At 40.6% G+C, this 21,229-nt stretch overlaps 1 protein-coding gene across 1 annotated transcript; it reads left to right on the forward strand.

Annotated features, from left to right (window-relative positions):
* The first annotated feature begins 1,328 nt into the window (after positions 1 to 1,328).
* On the forward strand, positions 1,329 to 19,452 carry LAPTM4A (lysosomal protein transmembrane 4 alpha). The gene is made up of 7 exons (XM_055540871.1): positions 1,329 to 1,680; positions 11,920 to 12,040; positions 15,415 to 15,491; positions 15,592 to 15,714; positions 16,553 to 16,648; positions 17,485 to 17,583; positions 18,826 to 19,452. The coding sequence occupies exons 1-7, from the start codon at positions 1,570 to 1,572 to the stop codon at positions 18,898 to 18,900; spliced, it is 702 nt and encodes a 233-aa protein (XP_055396846.1). The 5' UTR covers positions 1,329 to 1,569; the 3' UTR covers positions 18,901 to 19,452.
* The last annotated feature ends 1,777 nt before the right edge of the window (positions 19,453 to 21,229 follow it).

Genomic DNA, 21,229 nt, shown 5'->3' on the forward strand with positions numbered 1-21,229 from the left:
GTAAAGTACCCATTTACATCATTCAAATCAGGATTGGGAAATGAATTTACAAATATTTTTTCCAAGGAGGGGGATTCAATATGAAGTTTAAAGGACAAGAGTTCCTCTTGCTATCAGTTAACAGCATTTAGAGTTGAATAGATGTTGCTTGAAAAAAATACACACAACCTAAAAGCTGAGAATTATCTTTTATTTGTTGGACTTAGCTGAGGATTGAAGCCCAGGAGACATTCTCTCAGACAGCTCTGAGGGCCTTTTCCAAAATGCAAATGGAGGAGCCAAGATACACAGGAGTTTTTTTGGGGGGGGGGGGCGGGGTAGGGGGCGGCGGGAATCACAGATAGCAGAACACCAAAAGCTTACTGCTAGTTAAAGAGATCAGATAGCCCAAGCCAATGAACTAAGTGTTTTACCATGTATGGGAAGATGCAAGAGTCTGGACTTATTAAAACTACTCCCTTGCATCTAAGCCCAATAGCTTATTTTCCTCCATCCTGAATCCTGCATCACTGGTTGTGGCTGCAAAGGCCACACTTGGTTTGAGGGCCACACTTCACCGCCACAATAGCCTCTGTTTACTTAAACGACAATTACGCTCTCTGGCCATACTTGACTGCACAAAAATGGAGCGCTCCCCTAGATTCAGAATACCAGAAAGGTGAGCCAGACTATGGCTTGTTTTTCATGGAAGACACCCAGGAACCTCAGTCCATTTCATTGTTTCACAATTTTTCCTTATAAAAGTCACTCTATCTGTAAACACCCAGCAGCTAAACAGTTCTGCCTTATGTTTTCTTCAATTCTTTTCTTCTCTGGCAGAGTAGCATGGTATTTCTTTGCTCCCAACAAAGAGGTGTCAAAGAGAGACAAAGGGGTAGCCTAACATTTGATCCCTCTAACAAGTTCAATTTACGCAGCCAGAAGGGCCCCAGACCAGGGGTTAGCCCCGCCCCCTTCTCCACCGGCACCTCTCCTGGCCAGCCCCATAATTGAGCTATGACGCAAAGGTCACGTGAGCAGCCGCGGTCCCGTGATGCGTCCGAGCAATACGTGGCAGATTCACTCAGACAAGTCCTCCCTGCCCGGTTTCTTCCACCTACTCCATCTAGACTTTGTTTTTTCCCATTAAATGCCTCTCACCTCCTCGCTTTCACTTCGGGGAGGGTGAATTACCAGGCTCCCTCTCCAACCCGAACTTCTCTAAGCCCAGGAACCAGTCCTAGCCGTCTAGTAAGAGGAGGGGAATCTATTAGCGCCGAGGCGAGTTGCGGCTCTGATTGGGTGTGAGATCCTGTCAATCTCCAGGCTTTTCCAATCAAAACCCGCTTCCGCCTAGCTTCCCTGAGTGCGAGGAAGGCGAGGAAAAGGGTAAATCGAGCTCTCGCGGGAACAGCGCTTTGCCCTCAGTGCGCAGGTGCGAAGGCTCTTGGCTTGGGGGCCCGGGCAGGGGGGCGGTCTTGAAGACGCGTCGTTTGGTTTGGCCTCAGTGACGGCGCTCTCCGTCTTCAACCGCTGGGCGGAAGGCGTTTGTTAGGGGCCCGGCCAAGAAAGAGGCCCTCGAGGTTCCTGATGGTGTCCATGACTTTCAAGCGGAGCCGCAGCGACCGGTTCTACAGCACCCGGTGCTGCGGCTGTTGCCATGTCCGCACCGGGACGATCATCCTGGGGACCTGGTACATGGTAAGGGCGGGCGAGGAGGGAGGGAAGGGGCCATGGTGGGGGGAGGATACGCCGGAGCGGGAAGCGGGAGAGACTCGTATTTGAACGGGAGGATCCACTGGGAGGGAATGGAGCGGGAAGGCCTCGGGAACCTTCTTTTTAGTGGCCTCTTAACTTTGGAGGGGGGAGACTTGTGTCTGGGAATCGGAGTGGTGGGTGGGAGGGACCAGGGAAATTATTGGGGTTTATTTTAGGCGAGAATAAGAGGAGAAAAGTGGGGGTTGGGGAAGGCACAGGCGTTGCGGCCTAGGGTGGAGGGGGCCTGCGGGAGGAGACAGCTCGACTTTGGTGTGGTCAGTTCTGGAAATGACCAGGCTGCGGGATCTTTATGTGTGCTTCCGTGATCTGAAGGAACTGCCCCCCACCTCCCCACCCTCCGTCAGTGCTTCCTGGGATTTTTTTTTTTTTTACCCCCCCCTCCTCCTAAGGAAAGACTTAGGATCGCACCTTCCGAGATGCAGCCTAGTTTTAAACATTATTGTTTTACCTGAAGGGAAGGCAAGAGATCCAGTTTAACACAGTTGTCTCTTGTTTCTGGAGCTTATTTGTCACAGTGTGTTTGGGATGTAGGCAGACAGGACTCTGTTGTGAGTCTGGAAATTCTCTTGGAGGTAATACCTTTGGCCAGTATTTACTTACTATCTGCCTTTTTCCAAATGCAGTAGGTTTTCTCCTGCCCGCTGGTGAGAAGCTTTTCACCACAGACCCATTCAGGTTTTTGAGACCTTTGTCTAGAACCTGCTGTGTTTTGGTAACCTGCTAACGTTCCCAGGGGGGTGGGGGCAGGATTTGTGTAATTCTGTGTCATAACTAGGTTGACAGTGTTACTGATTGGTGGTTCACTAGCAGTGCCGTTGTGATTTCTTAGCACCATCTCCACTACTATTCATTTTCACTAAAGCTCATTTATGATTTGTAAATACATGATTCCGTTTAGGTAGTCTGGGGTTATGATGACTTCACAGAAGTTTTGAAAAACTACTCATATTGTCGGTTTGGTCATCTTCGCTAATGACTTTGTGATTTTTAAAGTTTTTATTTGTTTTTGTTTGGTGAGGTTGTGGCATTAGTCATAATGCAGTTTCTGATAACTTTGTGAACTGCAAAAAAGGAAGAGCTTTATCAGATTTTTTTTTTTTTTTTTTTTTTTTTTTTGCCTTTTTCTGTTCTCATTTCTTCTGAACCCAGAGGTTCCATTGAAATTATTACTGTTTGGTAAACAGCTGATGAGAATCATCTTCAGTTAGGCAGATACAGTTTCATGCCCACGCACAGGGGACCTGAACTCTACGTTATTCCTTATTTACATTTTTTTTTTTAACCATCTTGCTTCATTAATGTGCATTAAAAACAAAACTTGAATGGGTGGGCTTATTTGCTTGTTTCTAAGCTTATTTTAATATTTCCTCTACTTTTATCTTCAGAAACATATTGCTATAATTATATCACCTTTCTCCACAAAGACCCTCACCCCTTTTGTATTTTAACTGATTCGTAATACTGGACATGCATTATATTTCTAATTTTGTTCTTCATTTTTTTAAAGGGCTGGGTCTTATGTTTCTTTTGTTTGTCCTTAGCTCTGCCTTCCCTAAATGAATAAATCAAATCTTTAGGGTACTCAAGCCTCTTATTCAGCCCTGTTTCCCCCATCCCTGGAAGATGACCTTCCCTTTTACTTAATTGAGAAAGAGTCCAGCAACCTGGGACTCTACCATGCAAACTTAATCTTCCTGTTTCTTCTCAGATCCTTCCCTCCATTCACAGAACAAAGGATTTCTAACTCCTTGAAAAGAAAATAAGCACCATCTCAGTTTCAGCCATCTGAATGTAATTGGCTGTGTTTCTTTCCAAGGCAGGTATTTTTTTGATGCTGTGGACTCTGTTCATAAAAAAGAAAGGAATAGCAAGCAAAAGTGGGAGTTATAAACCATGAAACTCAAAATGCAGAGAGAAGGATTTTAGTAAGGGCATTTATTCTCTCAAAATAGGGAACAGGGAGTTTTACATCTGTTTCCCACTGGAAGGACTTGATGTGAAAACATTTTGCATAGAGCACTGTTTTTCCATGCTTTAGTTTCATAAAAAGATCCCATAAACTATTCTTTCTTTGCATGAATTTTTCTAGTTCATGGAATATAATATGCTGCTTACATCAGTTCATCTACTTTAAGAGATCTGTTGCTCATCTACAGTGCAAATGGCTGTGGTGCACATAGAAACGAAGTTACAGGGACGTGTGTTACGCATCTTTTGTCTTCCTATCAGCTGCTACACAGAGGCTCTCAAGTGTTTTCTTATCTTGACCATGGCATCTGCCCTTAAGATACTGATGGCATTGCAGTGAAGTTTGGAGCAAAGATATGAAAGTGCAGTGTCAAGGAACGAGAAGCTAATCAGTAATAACAGATTCAAATTAGGTTAAGGGTTGGAAAAGGCCATTGGTTTTGTTGATTATAGTATTGCTTGTAATGTTCAAAACTGTGGCTTCGGGATCCTGGCAACGTAAAGACATAATTTCTGCCTAGTTGGGGAGACAACATTTAAAAACCAAGACCACCAAGACACAAAGAGGACTTGTCCAAACAGAGCACTTTTTTTTTTCCTTTTCTTTTTTTTTTTTTGCCAGAACCTTCTTTACTAAGAGTGGGTGAAGTCCAAGTACCTTGTCAGGATACTCTTCTTCCTGTATTCCAGGTGGGAGAATATTTATGATTCTCCTTGAGGTTGCCCCGTGCTGTTTAGAACCTTGGGTGCAGTCCTCAAGCTCCTGCTGGTTGCAGATGCTGTAGCAGTAACTTTCTATTGGATACAGTGTCACTGCTTTCTAGTGTCACTGCTTTCTAGCATCTGCTTCTGCTGAGGTCATGTTAGGTGATTGCATACTGTGTACCAAAGGGTTAATTAGTGAAGTGAAGTCGCTCAGTCATGTCCGACTCTTTGCAACCCCGTGCACTGTAGCCCACCAGGCTCCTCCATCCATGGGATTCTCCAGGCAAGAATACTGGAGTGGGTTGCCATTTCCTTCTCCAAAGGGTTAATTATATGGTAGTAAATAGTGCAGAAGACACTGAGAAGCCAGAGCCAGTTACTATATGTACCAGCCCTGAAATGCTGGCCTTTGGCATTTAGATTTAAAGAAGCATGTTTGGCTTAATACCTAGTTTAAATAATAGGGAATTTCAGAATGAGTTCCAGATTAAAGTCTGGCGTTCATAAATTGTTTTTTCTATCATTTAGTGAAAAATTTGAAGCCAGATGATTTTTAAACAACATTTTCTTAGGTTGGAAAAGGCCATTGGTTTTGTTGATTATAGTATTGTTAGTGATGTTCAAAAGTGTGGCTTTGGGATCCTGGCAGTCGAAGGAGATGTAAGTTCAGATGTTTACTGAGTGGTTGAAAATGAGCTTTAAAGTCTACAGCAGCAGTGTCCTCCTTCATGGTTGATGGTGTACTACAAGAAGGCATTTAGAGCACTGGTTAAAATTGTAGGTCTTGGAAAGGTGTAATAATATATGGCTAATTTTTTATGAATATCTTCACCATAAACAGTCTAAAAGTGAGGTCACTAGGGAAGAAGTGAAGACAGGCTCCTCAAGCTGTACTCCTTCCCAGTCCTCACTCCTGACTCCTTTAAATCAGTATGGCTTATTTATATTTCAGAGTTAGTATGTTTCCCCAAACACTTTTTAAAAACTTCATTGACAGAAATCTCAAATATACAAAAATAGTGAAATAGTATAAAAGCCTTTCTTTTACTTATACAACTTCAAGTACTAACAGCCATTTTGCCAATTACAGTTAGTTTTGTAATAGTTCAGTAGTTTCCTTGGCGAAGCTTCCTTGCTTCCCTGCCAGAAGAAGCTGGTTTCCTCACTGTTTATCTGGAAGAATTACTGCATATCTCTTGTGTGTGCTTATTAAAAATACTAATTACACATTTGAATTTTTCTCCCTAAAACATGATATCCTCTTTGAGGGAGAAAGATGCTGTGCCTTTCTCTATGAAATGTGTGTGTAATAGTAACTTGTTAGAGCATTTGAAGTATTCATTAGACCATTGTTAAATGAATTGTCTTCTCCAAAAATAGTAGGAATATCTCATTCGTAACCGCACAAAAGGGTAAACAACTGTATGTGTACATTTAACTACATATACATTTAACAGCATTTTTAAAGACAGTCAGTTTTGGTTTTTATCTGATGACAGCTGTCTGCTGACTTGCCTGAGACCCTTATCAAGATGCCCTAAGACATTGTTCTAATTATAGTCTGAGCATAAGTTGGGTTGTGGCAGAATATACTGTGGGAAAACTAAAGAATAAGGATTAAAGAAAAAAAAACAAAAACCAGTCCTCAGGAATCTTCTAGGATGGGTGTGGCTATGAAATGAGAAGCAAAGAGGAATTACTCTCCTGAGGCTGTGTGCTTCCAAGGATCTGATCCTGTTCCTTTGAAACAAGTGAAATGTGACACATCTGTTCTTTGTGGTTGTTTGTTTACTTATATAAAGTGTGTAAAAGTCTTATAACGCAAACCATATTGTTTATCCCAGTAAATGCAGTACCCCTTCTGCATGGATGTGTCCATTGCCCAGGCTGTTGACATATGTGCATATTGGCTGCATTCCGTACCACTCCGTGTGACTAGATTTAGAAGTCAGTCATTATTTTAATTACATTTTTGCAAATTTTCTTTCCTGAATGCAGTAAAAGGGAAAAATGAATCAGGAATAAATATGCTGGAGTTGTTTGTATGTAGTTGTTCTCTTCAGATTTTATATTACAAGATCACAAAGTTAATCTTATGTATGTTTTGAAAAATGCTGCATGGAACTTAGAAATACCAGTGGTAATCAAAAGTAAATAGAATGGAGTCTATGAGCATAGGATAGGTGCTCAGGGGTGAAAATAAGATTACAGGATGAGTTTTCCAGTTGAGTGCTTTAAAATGTTACATTGAGGTGCTAATGAAATATAATTAATCAGTGAAGAGTTGAAAAATCCTTTGTGCTTGTAATGAAAATAGTGCTGAAATTGATCATTTCTTGCTTCTTTTGATTAGACCTATGATTTATTTTGTTTAATATTCAGAGAATGACTCACAATGAAAAGAAACTTGAAGTGTCACTAATACTAGAAGATGATAGTGGGTGAGTCTGTGACTTAGCCATGAAAGAGAAGAAAAGATTTTTATAAATCCTGTATGTGATGCAAATATTTAAGAAAGGAAAAATAAACTCCTGAATATTTTTGATGTGTCATTTCCTTCATTTAGTAATTGAGTATGTTATTTTTCACATAAATATTTTTCATTCCCGTACAGAGCTTTTAAACTATGACAGTATTGTGCTTAGTAAAGAAGGGTTTGCTGAATTGATTTTGAACTGATTTCCATGCACAGAATATACAGTGTCTTAGTAGAGATATCTGTTCAATAGTTAATTCACCTAATTATATTAGCTCATAAACCACCTACCCTGTCCAAAACCCACGGCAATAAAAATGGGCAGTTAAAACATCAGCTATCAACTGGGGAGTCACCTTGAAAATATGATTGTCTCTTATAAGATCTTTCAAGTGTTGAAGGACGAAATACCTTGCTTTTGAGCAGTGTAAGGAAAAGGCATGTACCTGAATGTATTTAGAGAGTAACAAACATTTTGTGGCCTTCAGTTCAGTTCAGTTCAGTCGCTCGGTCGTGTCCAACTCCTTGTGACCCCATGCCAGGCCTCCCTGTCCATCACCAACTCCTGGAGTTCACTCAGACTCATGTCCATCGAGTCAGTGATGCCATCCAGCCATCTCATCCTCTGTCGTCCCCTTCTCCTCCTGCCCCCAATCCCTCCCAGCATCAGAGTCTTGTCCAGTGAGTCAACTCTTCGCATGAGGTGGCCAAAGTACTGGAGTTTCAGCTTTAGCATCATTCCTTCCAAAGATATCCCAGGGCTGATCTCCTTCAGAATGGACTGGTTGGATCTCCTTACAGTCCAAGGGACTCTCAAGAGTCTTCTCCAACACCACAGTTCAAAAGCATCAATTCTTTGGCGCTCAGCTTTCTTCACAGTCCAACTCTCACATCCATACATGACCACAGGAAAAACCATAGCTTTGACTACACGAACCTTTGTTGGCAAAGTAATGTCTCTGCTTTTGAATATGCTATCTAGGTTGGTCATAACTTTTCTTCCAAGGAGTAAGCGTCTTTTAATTTCATGGCTGCATTCATCATCTGCAGTGATTTTGGAGCCCCCAAAAATGAAGTCTGACACTGTTTCCACTGTTTCCCCATCTATTTGCCATGAAGTGATGGGACTGGATGCCATGATCTTCGTTTTCTGAATGTTAAGCTTTAAGCCAACTTTTTCACTCTCCACTTTCACTTTCATCAAGAGGCTTTTGAGTTCCTCTTCACTTTTCTGCCATAAGGGTGGTGTCATCTGCATATCTGAGGTTATTGATATTTCTCCCGGCAATCTTGATTCCAGCTTGTGTTTCTTCCAGTCCAACGTTTCTCATGATGTACTCTGCATATAAGTTAAATAAGCAGGGTGACAATATACAGCCTTGACATACTCCTTTTCCTATTTGGAACCAGTCTGTTGTTCCATATCCAGTTCTAACTGTTGCTTCCTGACCTGCATACAAATTTCTCAAGAGGCAGGTCAGGTGGTTTGGGATTCCCATCTCTTTCAGAATTTTCCACAGTTTATTGTGATCCATACAGTCAAAGGCTTTGGCATAGCCAATAAAGCAGAAATAGATGTTTTTCTGGAACTCTCTTGTTTTTTCCATGATCCAGCGGATGTTGGCAATTTGATCTCTGGTTCCTCTGTCTTTTCTAAAACCAGCTTGAACATCAGGAAGTTCACAGTTCACTTATTGCTGAAGCCTGGCTTGAAGAATTTTGAGCATTACTTTACTAGCATGTGAGATTAGTGCAGTTGTGCGGTAGTTTGAGCATGCATTGCCTTTCTTTGGGATTGGAATGAAAACGGACCTTTTCCAGTCCTGTGGCCACTGCTGAGTTTTCCAAATTTGCTGGCATACTGAGTGCAGCACTTTCACAGCATCATCTTTCAGGATTTGAAATAGCTCCACTGGAATTCCATCACCTCCACTAGCTTTGTTTGTAGTGATGCTTTCTAAGGCCCACTTGACTTCACATTCCACGATGTCTGGCTCTAGGTGAGTGATCACACCATCGTGATTATCTTGGTCGTGAAGATCTTTTTTGTACAGTTCTTCTGTGTATTCTTGCCACCTCTTCTTGATATCTTCTGCTTCTGTTAGGTCCATACCATTTCTGTCCTTTTTCGAGCCCATCTTTGCATGAAATGTTCCCTTGGTATCTCTAATTTTCTTGAAGAGACCTCTAGTCTTTCCCATTCTGTTGTTTTCCTCTATTTCTTTGCATTGATTGCTGAGGAAGGCTTTCTTATCTCTTCTTGTAATTCTTTGGAACTCTGCATTCAGAGATTCCTTTTCTCCTTTGCTTTTTGCTTCTCTTCTTTTCACAGCTATTTGTAGCCTTAGATAATGGTTTATTTTGGAAAGATCTCAAAACAAGAGTTGCTTAGGAATGGTTATAAGTGATCCTGTAGTAGTAAGAAGAAAGATGTTTTTAAAAGAACCAGATTGGTGTTCTAGCTCTGTCCTGTTATCACCTCAGTGAGCTTAACACATGGTATTTCACTTTGCTGAACCTTAGTTTAACCGTCAGGAAATGAGCATAAGTCATACTTTCTTCACAAGGTTGTTGTGAAGAATAAAATCAAATAATATATGTAAATTTACTTGATTTATAGTGTGTCTTTAGAAATCTCAATTGATTGTGAATTAGGTATTGTGACATTTATCTTATTTAAAAACCTTGGGCTGCTTGTCTTCGAGAATGTGAAATGCCTTTAGCTGATAAACGTATTTATCATTCAGGGTGGACAGGAGAGAGCTCCATGATAGATTGTTTAAAACACTATTGATAAAGAAGCTCAGATGTCCCTTGAAAGTATCCCATGTTCACGAAGGGAAGGAAGGCAGATGCTGTGGACTTTAGATAGGGAAGCCTACTCCAGGTCTTAAATCATTAGCAGGGTTGTTTTGAGCACTTAAAGGAAGTGGTGCCTCTTGGGATAACTGTGTAATTCACTAACAACTAGAGGCATAAAGAATTTCCTTTTTGAATTGGAGTTACACCCTGGTAGACTAGGGAAATTCACCAGATACTGGTAATGGGATTTCAGCAAGATGTTTGACAGAGTCTCTAGATGTTACTTTGGACCAGATAAAGACTTTATTTGAAAGCTGCTGACCAGTGGGAAGAGAAGAGCCTCTATCTGGCAGCTTGTCCTCAGCCCTGTTCTCTTGCTAGTGACTTAGGTGGAGAATCTCATTAAATGATAATCATATTTTCAAATGCAGGAAGCTGAGAGAGTGTAAATCTATCCATAGGGTGTCAGAATTCAGACGGAGAAAATATTGATAGGCAAGAATGTTATAAGATGAAATTTGCAGGTAATGTATAAGGGCTTACGCTTAGGCCTCTGAATCCAACTCTACAGGTAGATATAGGTGGTAGCTTAGCAGGATCAAGTGTGAAAAAGAATTGGGAGTTTTACGGAGTCACTCATGTGACATTCCAGCGTTCTTGCCTGGAGAATCCCAGGGAGGGGAGCCTGGTGGGCTGCCGTCCATGGGGTCACATAGAGTCGGACACGACTGAAGCGACTTAGCAGCAGCAGCAGCAGCATGTGACATTGAAAAGATTTATGCAGCCAGTGCATAAAAGAACCAGACTGTGTTAACTGAAATTTGTTTCAGACATGTTGATTGAAATTTGTTGGTTAGGATGTGGGAACTGAGATCCTGATGTGCTGTGATCAGATTCCTCTTCTCTCATTTTACTAGTTTGTTGAGCAAAGTTGGCTTAAAACTCAGCATTCAGTAAACTAAGATCATGGCATCCAGTCCCATCTCTTCATGGCAAATAGATGGGGAAACAATGGAAACAGTGAGAGGCTTTATTTTGGGGGGCTCCAAAATTACTGCAGATGGTGACTGCAGTCATGAAATTAAAAGACACTTGCTCCTTGGAAGAAAAGCTGCGATCAGCCTAATAGACAGCATATTAAAAAGCAGGGACATTACTTTGCTGACAAAGGTCCATCTAGTCAAAGCTACGGTTTTTCCAATCGTCATGTATGGATGTAAGAATTGGACTGTAAAGAAAGCTGAGTGCCGAAGAACTGATGCTTTTGAACTGTGGTGTTGGAGAAGACTCTTGAGAGTCCCTTGGACTGCAGGGAGATCCAACCAGTCCATCCTATAGGAAATCAGTCCTGAATAGTCATTGGAAGGACTGATGCTGAAGCTGAAACTCCCAATACTTTGGCCACCTAATTTGAAGAACTGACTCACTGGCAAAGACCTGATGCTGGGAAAGACTGAAGGCGGGAGGAGAAGGGGACGACAGAGGACAAGATGGTTGGATGGCATCACTGACTCGATAGATGTGAGTTTGAGCAAGCTTTGGGATTTCGTGATGGACAGGGAAGCCTGGCGTGCTGCAGTCCATGGGGTCGCAAAGAGTTGGACATGATTGAGCGACTAAACTGAACTGAACTGAGGTGTTAGAGCTGAGTACTTATTCAGAAGGGATAACGAAATATCTCAAACCATAGAACTAAGACCAGCAGGCGGAAGTTAAGTGATGTAGTCAAAGTCTTTTTAAGCATTTGAGTGTAGCTCAAGAGGAAATAATTCCTAACCACTGTACAGGAGATACTGTGGAGAGGCCTTAGACTTACCTGATGGATCATTAACATACCTAGACATGGAAATTATATTTATCTGATAGATCAGCTTCTTCAAATCCAGAAATTCTGAGATAGGAGTATGAATAAATATGTGACTCAAATGAGCAATTTGTGATCTCTCATTTTTCATTTTTGTGTCTTTTTATTCTGTTTTATTAATATAGGATCAGTCCAACATCTTTTCTCTGAAATGATTAAGTTTATACTTTATGAAATATTTAAAGTATTCTTAAAGTCACATTGTGTATTTTATCTCACAGGTAGTCCCCATTTTATGTCTTTATTACTTCAGGGAAGATGTTAGTTAAATAGAGGACATCTGAAGATTGTGTTGGGGACTGCTTCCTGATTAATAATATAGTCGATAAAATGTTATCTTTCATAGGTGGTCAACCTGTTGATGGCAATTCTGCTGACTGTGGAGGTTACACACCCAAACTCAATGCCAGCTGTCAACATTCAGTATGAAGTCATTGGCAATTACTATTCGTCTGAGAGAATGGCTGGTATGTTTTTGGTTGAAACTTTAGCCTGCTAATCACACACACACACCCGTTAGGTAGAGGATTGATTGTTGTTATACTTGCTGAGGCACAAAATATGTTTGTAGGCTTTTCAAAAATACTCAGAATTAAATTTGAGCATTTGTAGCCAGAAGATCTAGTGGACTGCTAGGAGATTTCTGAGAAATATGCATTGTCTGCATTGAAATACTGTGGAAAGAGGAGGGGAGAAGAAATTAGAAGAAGACTGAGTCTTTGAGGGTCAGCTGGTAAGTGTAGTAGAGGATGAGACATTTGCTCATGGAGCACAATCCTACAGTAAAATATAGAATACCAAATATTTGAATATTTGGTGGTATCTTTTGCTCAGGGTCTCAATTCTTAATATATTTTTATTGTTTAGATGAAGATTTGACATTGGACTTTAGAGTATTCCTAAAACATTCATGGAAATTACTTTTTTTAAATTATTTGTTCCCAATAGTATTTTTATTATTTATCTTTCTCTAAAATGCAAATTTAATTTTATGTTAAAAATCATGTTAAAAATTTAATATTTGAATAGAAAATTATGCTTCAGACTTTTTGGTGTGAACAGTTTCTTCAGAAAAATGTTCCCAGTTCACATGTGTTCTATATTTGTAATATTACAGGATCTTAATTATATTTTTAGATTAGCTTTTGTCATAAATTCTGCACCTTTTTACATTATGATCCTCTCTTATCTGTTAATGAAGTGTTTTTTTTTTTTTTTAATGGTTATTAATTCAAATGATTACTGTCCTCAGGCCTAACCTATTTCTTACAGCAGGTAGAGTTTTGTGGCCATCAATAATACATTATAGTATGATTACACTAACAGTTGTTCATATTGTGTTTTTTAAAGTGTTTTTGTTTTGTTTTTACATGAGTGCCCTAGTTTTACTTTCAAACATATATAATCTTTTAATTTTGTTGTCAAATTGATAACAGAAATACCAAGAATATATGGAAACATTCCTTCTGGCATTTGAATTTTTTTCTTTTCTGAATAAATCTGTTTTTAATTAAAAACCAGAATAGAACAATAAATGTTAGCTTCTGATGTTGATTTTTTTTTTTGTAATTATAAACTTTAGGCTGTAAAATTTTACTGAATCTGCTAATGTCAGCATTTTCCTTTGTCATGTATATTGCTCTTAAAATTGAGGTGTAGAAAAGATTTATGGTTATTGAGATTTTCGTAGGTCTGTGCAACTGGCTCTTCAGTCACAAGTTTATTGTGTGTTGCATGACTGTTGTCACTGCGGCATAGAAAATCACATTATTCATTATATCTTTGTTGACCATATTCTACTGAAGCCCTCAGTTCAGTTCAGTCACTCAGTCGTGTCCGACTCTTTGTGACCCCATGGACTGCAGCACGCCAGGCTTCCCTGTCCATCACCAACTCCCGGAGCTTACTCAAACTCATGTCCATCAAGTTGGTGATGCCATCCAACCATCCCATCCTCTGTCATCCCCTTCTCCTCCCGCCTTCAATCTTTCCCAACATCAGGGTCTTTCAGATGGGTCAGTTCTTCGTATCAGGTAACCAAAGTATTGGAGTTTCAGCTTCAGCATCAGTCCTTCCAATGAATGTAAGCAAATATAAAAATACATAGTTCTTGGTGATACAGTAGTTGGTATTTCTTTGGAAGGTAAAATTTGACCTTCCCACAGACCCGGTGTTGCAAAGGTAAGTTAATTTCTGATCACTGGCCTGATAATCAGTTTTTTAAAAAATGAAGTTTGTGATTAATTATTTTTAATCAGCCAAACAGGCTGTTACACTCAGTTTATACTGCAGCATATGCAAGCTGTTTTTCAAATAGGAATTTATCATTACTTCTACTCACCTGGGGTCACAAAGAGTTGGACACGACTGAGCGACCTCACTTTCACTTTACTTTCATGCATTGGAGGAGGAAATGGCAGCCCACTCCAGTGTTCTTGCCTGGAGAATCCCAGGGACGGGGAAGCCTGGTGGGCTGCCATCTATGGGGTCGCACAGAGTCGGACACAACTAAAGTGACTTAGCATAGCATAACATAGCATACTCACCTGGGAGATGGGTAAACACTTGGGACCTCCCCATGGAGGTTCTGAATATGGTGCAAATCTGAGGTTCTTTGGGCATTGAGCCCCTCATGTTTTGCTTGCTTTATTGATTCACACCTACTGGAGTATCCCTTGTTCCTGACATTAAATGTGTTTTGCACCCACCACCCCATCTCTCCTCGGTTTTGCTATTTGTTGCTCCAGTGAAAGACCTTGAGCTTCACTTTAATTATTTCAGTATTTCAAGAAGTTTAAATCAACTCGTAGTCTTCCAGTAACTGATTTTTGAAAGCTAATTGTTTGAATTACATTGCTTTCAAGTTTGTTTATATCTGAATTCTTCCCTTTGAGAGCCATTGTGTGCTGCAGCAGGGACGTTCTTTAAGTCTTTAACGTTTAGTTGTCCTATATCCTCTAGGAAAATTTGGAGAGCTCTTCTTAGTTCAGTGCCAGATACTGATGCTGTTTGTATTGCCAAGTGACACAGTGATACGTAACACTTATCCACTAGTGCCAACACTGAGCAGGTAGTCTAATCATTTGTTATTAGTGCCTTTCTGGTTCTTGATATCTAGCCAGAGCCAGAGAATCAACTTTAGACTCTTAACAGTGCTAAGAAGCTCATCAGGTTAAGTGTGGGTGCTTTTTGGTTTGTTTTGTTTGAGATTACATGAGCACTTTGTGAAAAAGTTTAGTGGACGTGGATTAATGTAGAGAAAGGCCGCAACTCGAGGACGGATTGAGGACCAGAGAAGAAAATAGACCTGGATGTAGCAGAGAAGCCACGGTGAAGGGATTCGGCGCAGGGAGTTTGGGTGTTGAGGTGGGAAAGGGGCATTGAGGGAGAACTTGACTTTCAGGTGATTTATTTTATCTTAGGCAAGAGGGGGTGTCTGTACAACTCCATGTTTAAACAAATACCAGCCTTTTGCTCCAGCTGAACCCTGCTTATCTCACAAGACTCAACTTGTGTTATTTCATTTATATTTTTTCCCTGATGCTAAAGGCAAAACTAATTGTTTTTTTGCTTCTGTTGTAGCACTTGCCACATTGCATCATAATTATCTGTTTGCCCATATTCAAAACTTAGACCCTGGGCAGGGATCTGTCTCTGGCAGAGTACCAGGTTCACGTGCTGTCCTAAATCAGTGGCCATGAGTCATAGCAGTTTAACAAATAAGAAAGAGCAAAGGCATGAATTTCATAAGCTTCATTACTTAATAACATTTTGTCATAAAGACTCTTATGCTTTTTGTTATATAAGTAGCTTAATTAGATTTTTGCTTCTGTTTCCATAGATAATGCCTGTGTTCTTTTTGCCGTCTCTGTTCTTATGTTTATAATCAGTTCAATGCTGGTATATGGAGCAATTTCTGTAAGTATTCTATACTTTTCTTTTAGAGTTTTGACTTTACTGCATGGTCCTTAGTCATTCCGTATATGTGATGTGATGTTGTGGTTATTTTTTCCTTCAGTATCAAGTGGGTTGGCTGATTCCGTTCTTCTGTTACCGGCTTTTTGACTTTGTTCTCAGCTGCCTGGTTGCTATCAGTTCTCTGACTTATTTGCCAAGAATCAAAGAATATCTGGATCAGTTAGTAAGTGTGTATGCTAATAAAACTTAAAAAAATTTTTCATTTGTTGAAAACCAAAGTCAGCTTTTGGGTACTATTTTTATTTAATCTACTATGTTTTATTTATTTATTTTTAAGCATTTTAAAGTATCATTACTACTGTTACCATATTGAAACCAAAAAGATGAAAATAGAATATCTTCTTACATACCATGTGAATAATGAAATATTAAAAGTGCCTAAAGATGGATATCATAGAACTTCAGGAGTAGTTCAACTTTTGGGTGTATGAAAAGTAAATAAATAATTGGACCGTGTTTGGCAGTCATTGGAGTTGTGCTCATTGGCACTCATTGGCACTGTCAAAGACAGTACCTTCTGTCTTTGCAAGCATCTGTAGCAAATATGTGAGTGCCTCCTGTATTCTTCACTCTGTTCTAGGCAAACTGTTGGTGTATGGTGTATAAACATAACTTCCTTTTCTTCAAAGAGCAAACCATGTATTTGGGGAATCAAGACATGAAGATCTTATTTGTAATAATAAAGTAAGGCTGTCTCATGACAGCAGGCAGCGAGCAGAGGTTAATGCTGTGGGATGGAGGGGCGGGGAACGCTGTGGCCCGAAATAAGGTCTGGTGGATGCAGGTGTAGGATCCAGATAAATGAAAATTAATTTCAAAAATGCGTCTTTTAGGAATTTTATTGAAACCTACTGTAGAGAGTCCATTTTGCATACTGCAAACTTATTGTTCGTTCATTCAAAAAAACGTTTATTGATTGCTTCCTGTGTGCAAGGCACTCTGCTTGAGGGCTCTAAAACTCCCTTCTGCTCTGCCTGTTTGTCCCTGCCTTTTTTTTATAGCCTGATTTTCCCTATAAAGATGACCTCCTGGCATTGGACTCCAGCTGCCTCCTGTTCATTGTTCTTGTGTTCTTTGCCTTGTTCATCATTTTTAAGGTGAGTTGCTGACTAAGTATTTGGTGGGCATTTGGATTGTGAGAGTGTCCTTCCAGACCTTCTTGTTGCCTGTGTCTCCTCATAGCTCTCCTTATTCTAATGTGGTAGAGATAGCTCCCAGGGAATGTCTTCTGTCCTTTTTAGGCAGTGGTTGGAGATAACCAGGATTCTTCTTGTCTAGGAACATCATGTTTTTGGACATGGTTCATGGTTGGGATTGAAAATCTCTTAAAATTCCCAAAGTTCAGAAATAGAATTCCTTCTGCAGCATCGTGGTTGTCACACGTGAATTGGAATCCCAGACTTGGGTTTCTCTGTAAAACAGTGGTAATAAAGCTTGTGACATTTAAGTGAGGGCACATAGGGAAAGCTCCTGGCCTGTACTTGGTCCAAGTGGCTGCTGGTTCCCTTCTCTGGAGAAAATGCAGGGAGAGCATTATAAGACTCCTTAATTTTAGAGCAGGTAAATTTAAATTAAAGTTATAAATTAAAAAATAAAATAAAGTTAGTTGCTCAGTTGTGTCTGACTCTGTTCAACACTATGAACTATAGCCCACTAGGCTCCTCTGTCCATGGAATTTTTCAGACAAGAGTACCGGAGTGGGTTGCCATTTCCTTCTCCAGGGGATCGTCCCAACCCGGGGATCGAACCTGCATCTCTTACATCTCCTGCACTGGCAGGCGGGTTCTATACCAGTAGAGCCACCTTGGGAAGCCTTAAAAGAAGAAAAAGGCAATCGCTGCCAGTGGCTTCACAGTGCAGCCACATTAAAACTGTATAATTTTACATACAGTTGAGTTTGGAGTATATGTAAATTTTGTTTGTATTCCTTTAGGCTTATCTGATTAACTGTGTTTGGAACTGTTATAAATACATCAACAACAGAAACATGCCGGAGATTGCTGTGTACCCAGCCTTTGAGGCACCTCCACAGGTGAATGATCTTTTATGATATTAAAGCTTCACTAGCCATTATTGAGAATTCCCAAAAGAAGAATCTGAACCTTGATTTTCTCTTCAATGCTGTAACTGTGGTTTAGGGCACGAATAGCTTAAATCTGCAAGTTTCAGCATTTCCCAGTTGGAATCCTGGGTACGTGGGCTGGAGACACTCTGTACTACTCATCTCATTCCATCTGGCCAATGGTTTTGACTCATGATCAATCTCCAAGTGTTGCATTTTGAGGGGGAGACCAGTCAGTGAACAGCAGCTCTTGGCTTCTGGAACTTCTGAGGATAGGGTACCATCAGCTGAAGCTTGTGGTGTTTCCTAAAACATCCATAGGATCCAAAGGGGAAGCTGACTTTCCTGTAGGGAGAAGAATGCAGTACGTTCCATGAGTCTGTTGGGAGGCCTCCTTCTCAGACCCTCTAGTTGCTGCTCTACTGTCTTCCAGGCTTCCAGCATGTAGAGTGTATATGGCCCATGTAGCATCAGCCTGTCACGTTGGAGTCACTTAGCTTAAAAATGCCACTCTTTACCTAGGTATGCCCTTCACCTTAGAGCAGGCGATACAAGTGCTTGATGCTTTGACTACGGATTCTGACAAAATACAGCCTCGTACTGGAGGGTTCCTGTAGCAGGGTTCAGCAGGCCCTTCGCTGAGATCCTCCATTCCTGAGGTGACTTGGCCTGGCTGCTTTATCAGTCACAGTGGAGCGAGGGGAGGGCAGTACATACTGCCTGTCAGGGTATCCTGGTGGCTTCAGGGTCTGTTCAGAAGCAAAATTGCCTCTGCTTTCCCTTCTTAACTTCCTCTTCTGTTATCCTCTCTAGTGATCTTGGATCAGACATATCCCCTGCAGGTAAAGCTCCAGGTTATTAGTTATCTCTACTCCCAAGAACTATAGTTGACCCTTGGACACCATGGCTTTTAACTAATACACAGATGTTTCTCAGTAGTAAATACTACAACACTACCCAGTCTGCGCTGAGTCCATAGATGTGGAACCACAGATACGGAGGGCTGACTGTGCAGTGCTGGCACCCCTAACGTTCTCAGTACTCAAGGGTCAGGTGTCCTGAAGAGTCAGGTGTACTTAGCTAACAGTTTCTTTAGCTCTCCTCTGTGGGTTGGTATACCCCTATTTAAGGTATTAAATCTGAAAATAATTATTAAGATAGAAATTTAAAGGAGAATTAAGTCCAATATAATTTTTTCTTGTCTCTTTTCAGTATGTTTTGCCAACCTATGAAATGGCAGTGAAGATGCCTGAGAAAGAACCACCACCTCCTTACATACCTGCCTGAAGAAATTCTGCCTTTTTCAATAAACCCTATACCAGCTTTTTGTCTTGTTCATTTTACAGAATGCTGCAACACAGGGCTCATCATACTTGTTTGATACAAAGTTCATTTTCCTTTGTTTAAGCATTTATTTTCAAACACTAACAAGCTTTTTGGATAGTATTAAAATTCAGATTTTGTTGTTGTTATGTATGTTACATTTTAGTAGTTTTTGAAGACAATCTAGGTTAAGCAAGAGCAAAGTGCCATTGTTTGCCTTTGATTGGGGGTGGGTGGGAAGGGGGCATTCTCTACACATATTCTTTTTTAACTTTGCACTTTCTTTATATAATAGTTTGCATTTTGGTTATTTGCTGCCCTGGATACTTTCAGGAAGAATGAATTAAATATTCAGGGTGAATGAGTTCAGTTTAAGATCTGAAGTTTTCAGCTATGAAAATACGAAAAATATATAACATTTTAACTTGACTGTGGAAGATGATGGTTGCATGTTTCTAATTTGTATGTGTTTCCATCTTTGAGATAAGATGCTTTAATAAATCTCTTAAATATTTATTGTTGTTTTTAATCTATTACCCTTTTTTTGTTGAAACCCAACACTTTTCCATTGTAAGCAACTCAGACTGCCACAGATTTTTGGCACTTTGAGAACAGCCATAGCCAAGCTTGGTGGACCCAACCTGGCGTTGTTTTTCTCCTTGGAATGGGAATGGTGGACCATTATGGCCTGTGATCACTACTTCATTCAAGGCACATTTGTCTTTTGGGAAAGGACAGGCCTTAGACTTTATGTAGAGAACAGTCATAATATTAATCCTAATTATTGCCCCCAGGAAGGGGAAAACTGTTAAGGGGTCATTTTCCAGTAGAGGGAAATCTTTTGTTACCTAATGTTAAATATCGTAGTAAATATGCCAAAACTATTTGCCTTTAAAAGTTAATTTTTTCCCCCTCTGCTAGTGCTAGAGAAAAATTTTCGTAGGTTACTTAGTATGTTTGATTCTAAAATTCAGATAGAGATAACACTGAAAGATAAGTGTTTAGCCCTGTTTTTTAAAATACGAAGCAACTTTGGGACTTCTTTGGTAGTCCCAGTGCAGGGTGTCCAGATTTGATTCATGGGAATCAAGGTCCTGGGAAACTGTGTCCCGCATGCAAGCTATAAGTAAGGGTCTGCATGCCACAGTGAAGACCTGAGAGCTGCAACTAAGGCCCAAAGCAGCCAAAATAGTTTAAAAAAAGGCAGTTTCATTGTGAGTAGTTCATACATATCATCATTTTGACCCCTAAGTTTGACACCTCCTTCTCGTTCCCATAAGAATGTCTCATGAGGTACTGGTGCCTTCCTAATTGACAGAGTTCTATTATCCTAACTTCAGTTTTTGTTTTTTATCATTGAATGTTATCAGCTACCCAACCTTCAAAGTCTGTCTTCTGTTTGGCCTTCAAAATATTAAGGTTTGTCTTATCTTTTTAAAATCTATTCAGTTTCCTTCTCTAGCTGTCTACATCTGCGTTCCTCCATGCTCCTATTGTGGTTTTTGGCCATCTTCCTTCACTTTTTCATTTCATTACTGTGAATGTAGCTGCAAAAGCTCTGTAAAGTTTCAAGTGTTTACAAGGTCTGTGAACTCAAGAGTCCTATGAGATCTTTGTTCCAAAGACTGAGCTCACCAGAATATACATTCTCTGTGCATTGCAAGCACATTTGCTGTAATGAAAGAGCATGGACTATAGCATGCCAGGCTCCTCTGCCCATGGAATTCTCTAGGCACTCCACTGGAGTGGATAGTCATTCCCTTCTCCAGGGGGTCTTCCCAACCCAGGGATTGAACCCTGGTCTCCCGCATTGCAGGCAGATTCTTTACCATCCGAAAAAAGATAAGCCCAGGGAAGCCCATAAAAGATTTATTAGTACATGGAAAATTCTGTGAATTGGCCATTTCCTCTGCTGCTGCTGCTGCTAAGTTGCTTGTCGTGTCTGACTCTGGGCGACCCCATAGACCGCAGCCCACCAGGTTCCCCCGTCCCTGGGATTCTCCAGACAAGAACACTGGAGTGGGTTGTCATTTCCTTCTCCAGTGCGTGAAAGTGAAAAGTGAAAGTGAAGTCACTCAGTTGTGTCTGACTCTTAGCAACCCCATGGACTTCAGCCTACCAGGCTCCATCCGTGGGATTTTCCAGTCAAGAGTACTGGAGTGGGTTGCCATGGCCTTCTCCCATTCTCTCGGATCATCTGACAAATGAACTTCCAGTGAACTGGCTTTGGAGAATGACTTGTTGAGTTGGCCTGCCTCCTTTCCTGGAGTACTTACCTCCATTACAGTTCATG

This window comes from Bubalus kerabau, chromosome 11 (assembly GCF_029407905.1).
Source record: "Bubalus kerabau isolate K-KA32 ecotype Philippines breed swamp buffalo chromosome 11, PCC_UOA_SB_1v2, whole genome shotgun sequence".
In the NCBI taxonomy this organism is placed as follows: Eukaryota; Metazoa; Chordata; class Mammalia; order Artiodactyla; family Bovidae; genus Bubalus; species Bubalus kerabau.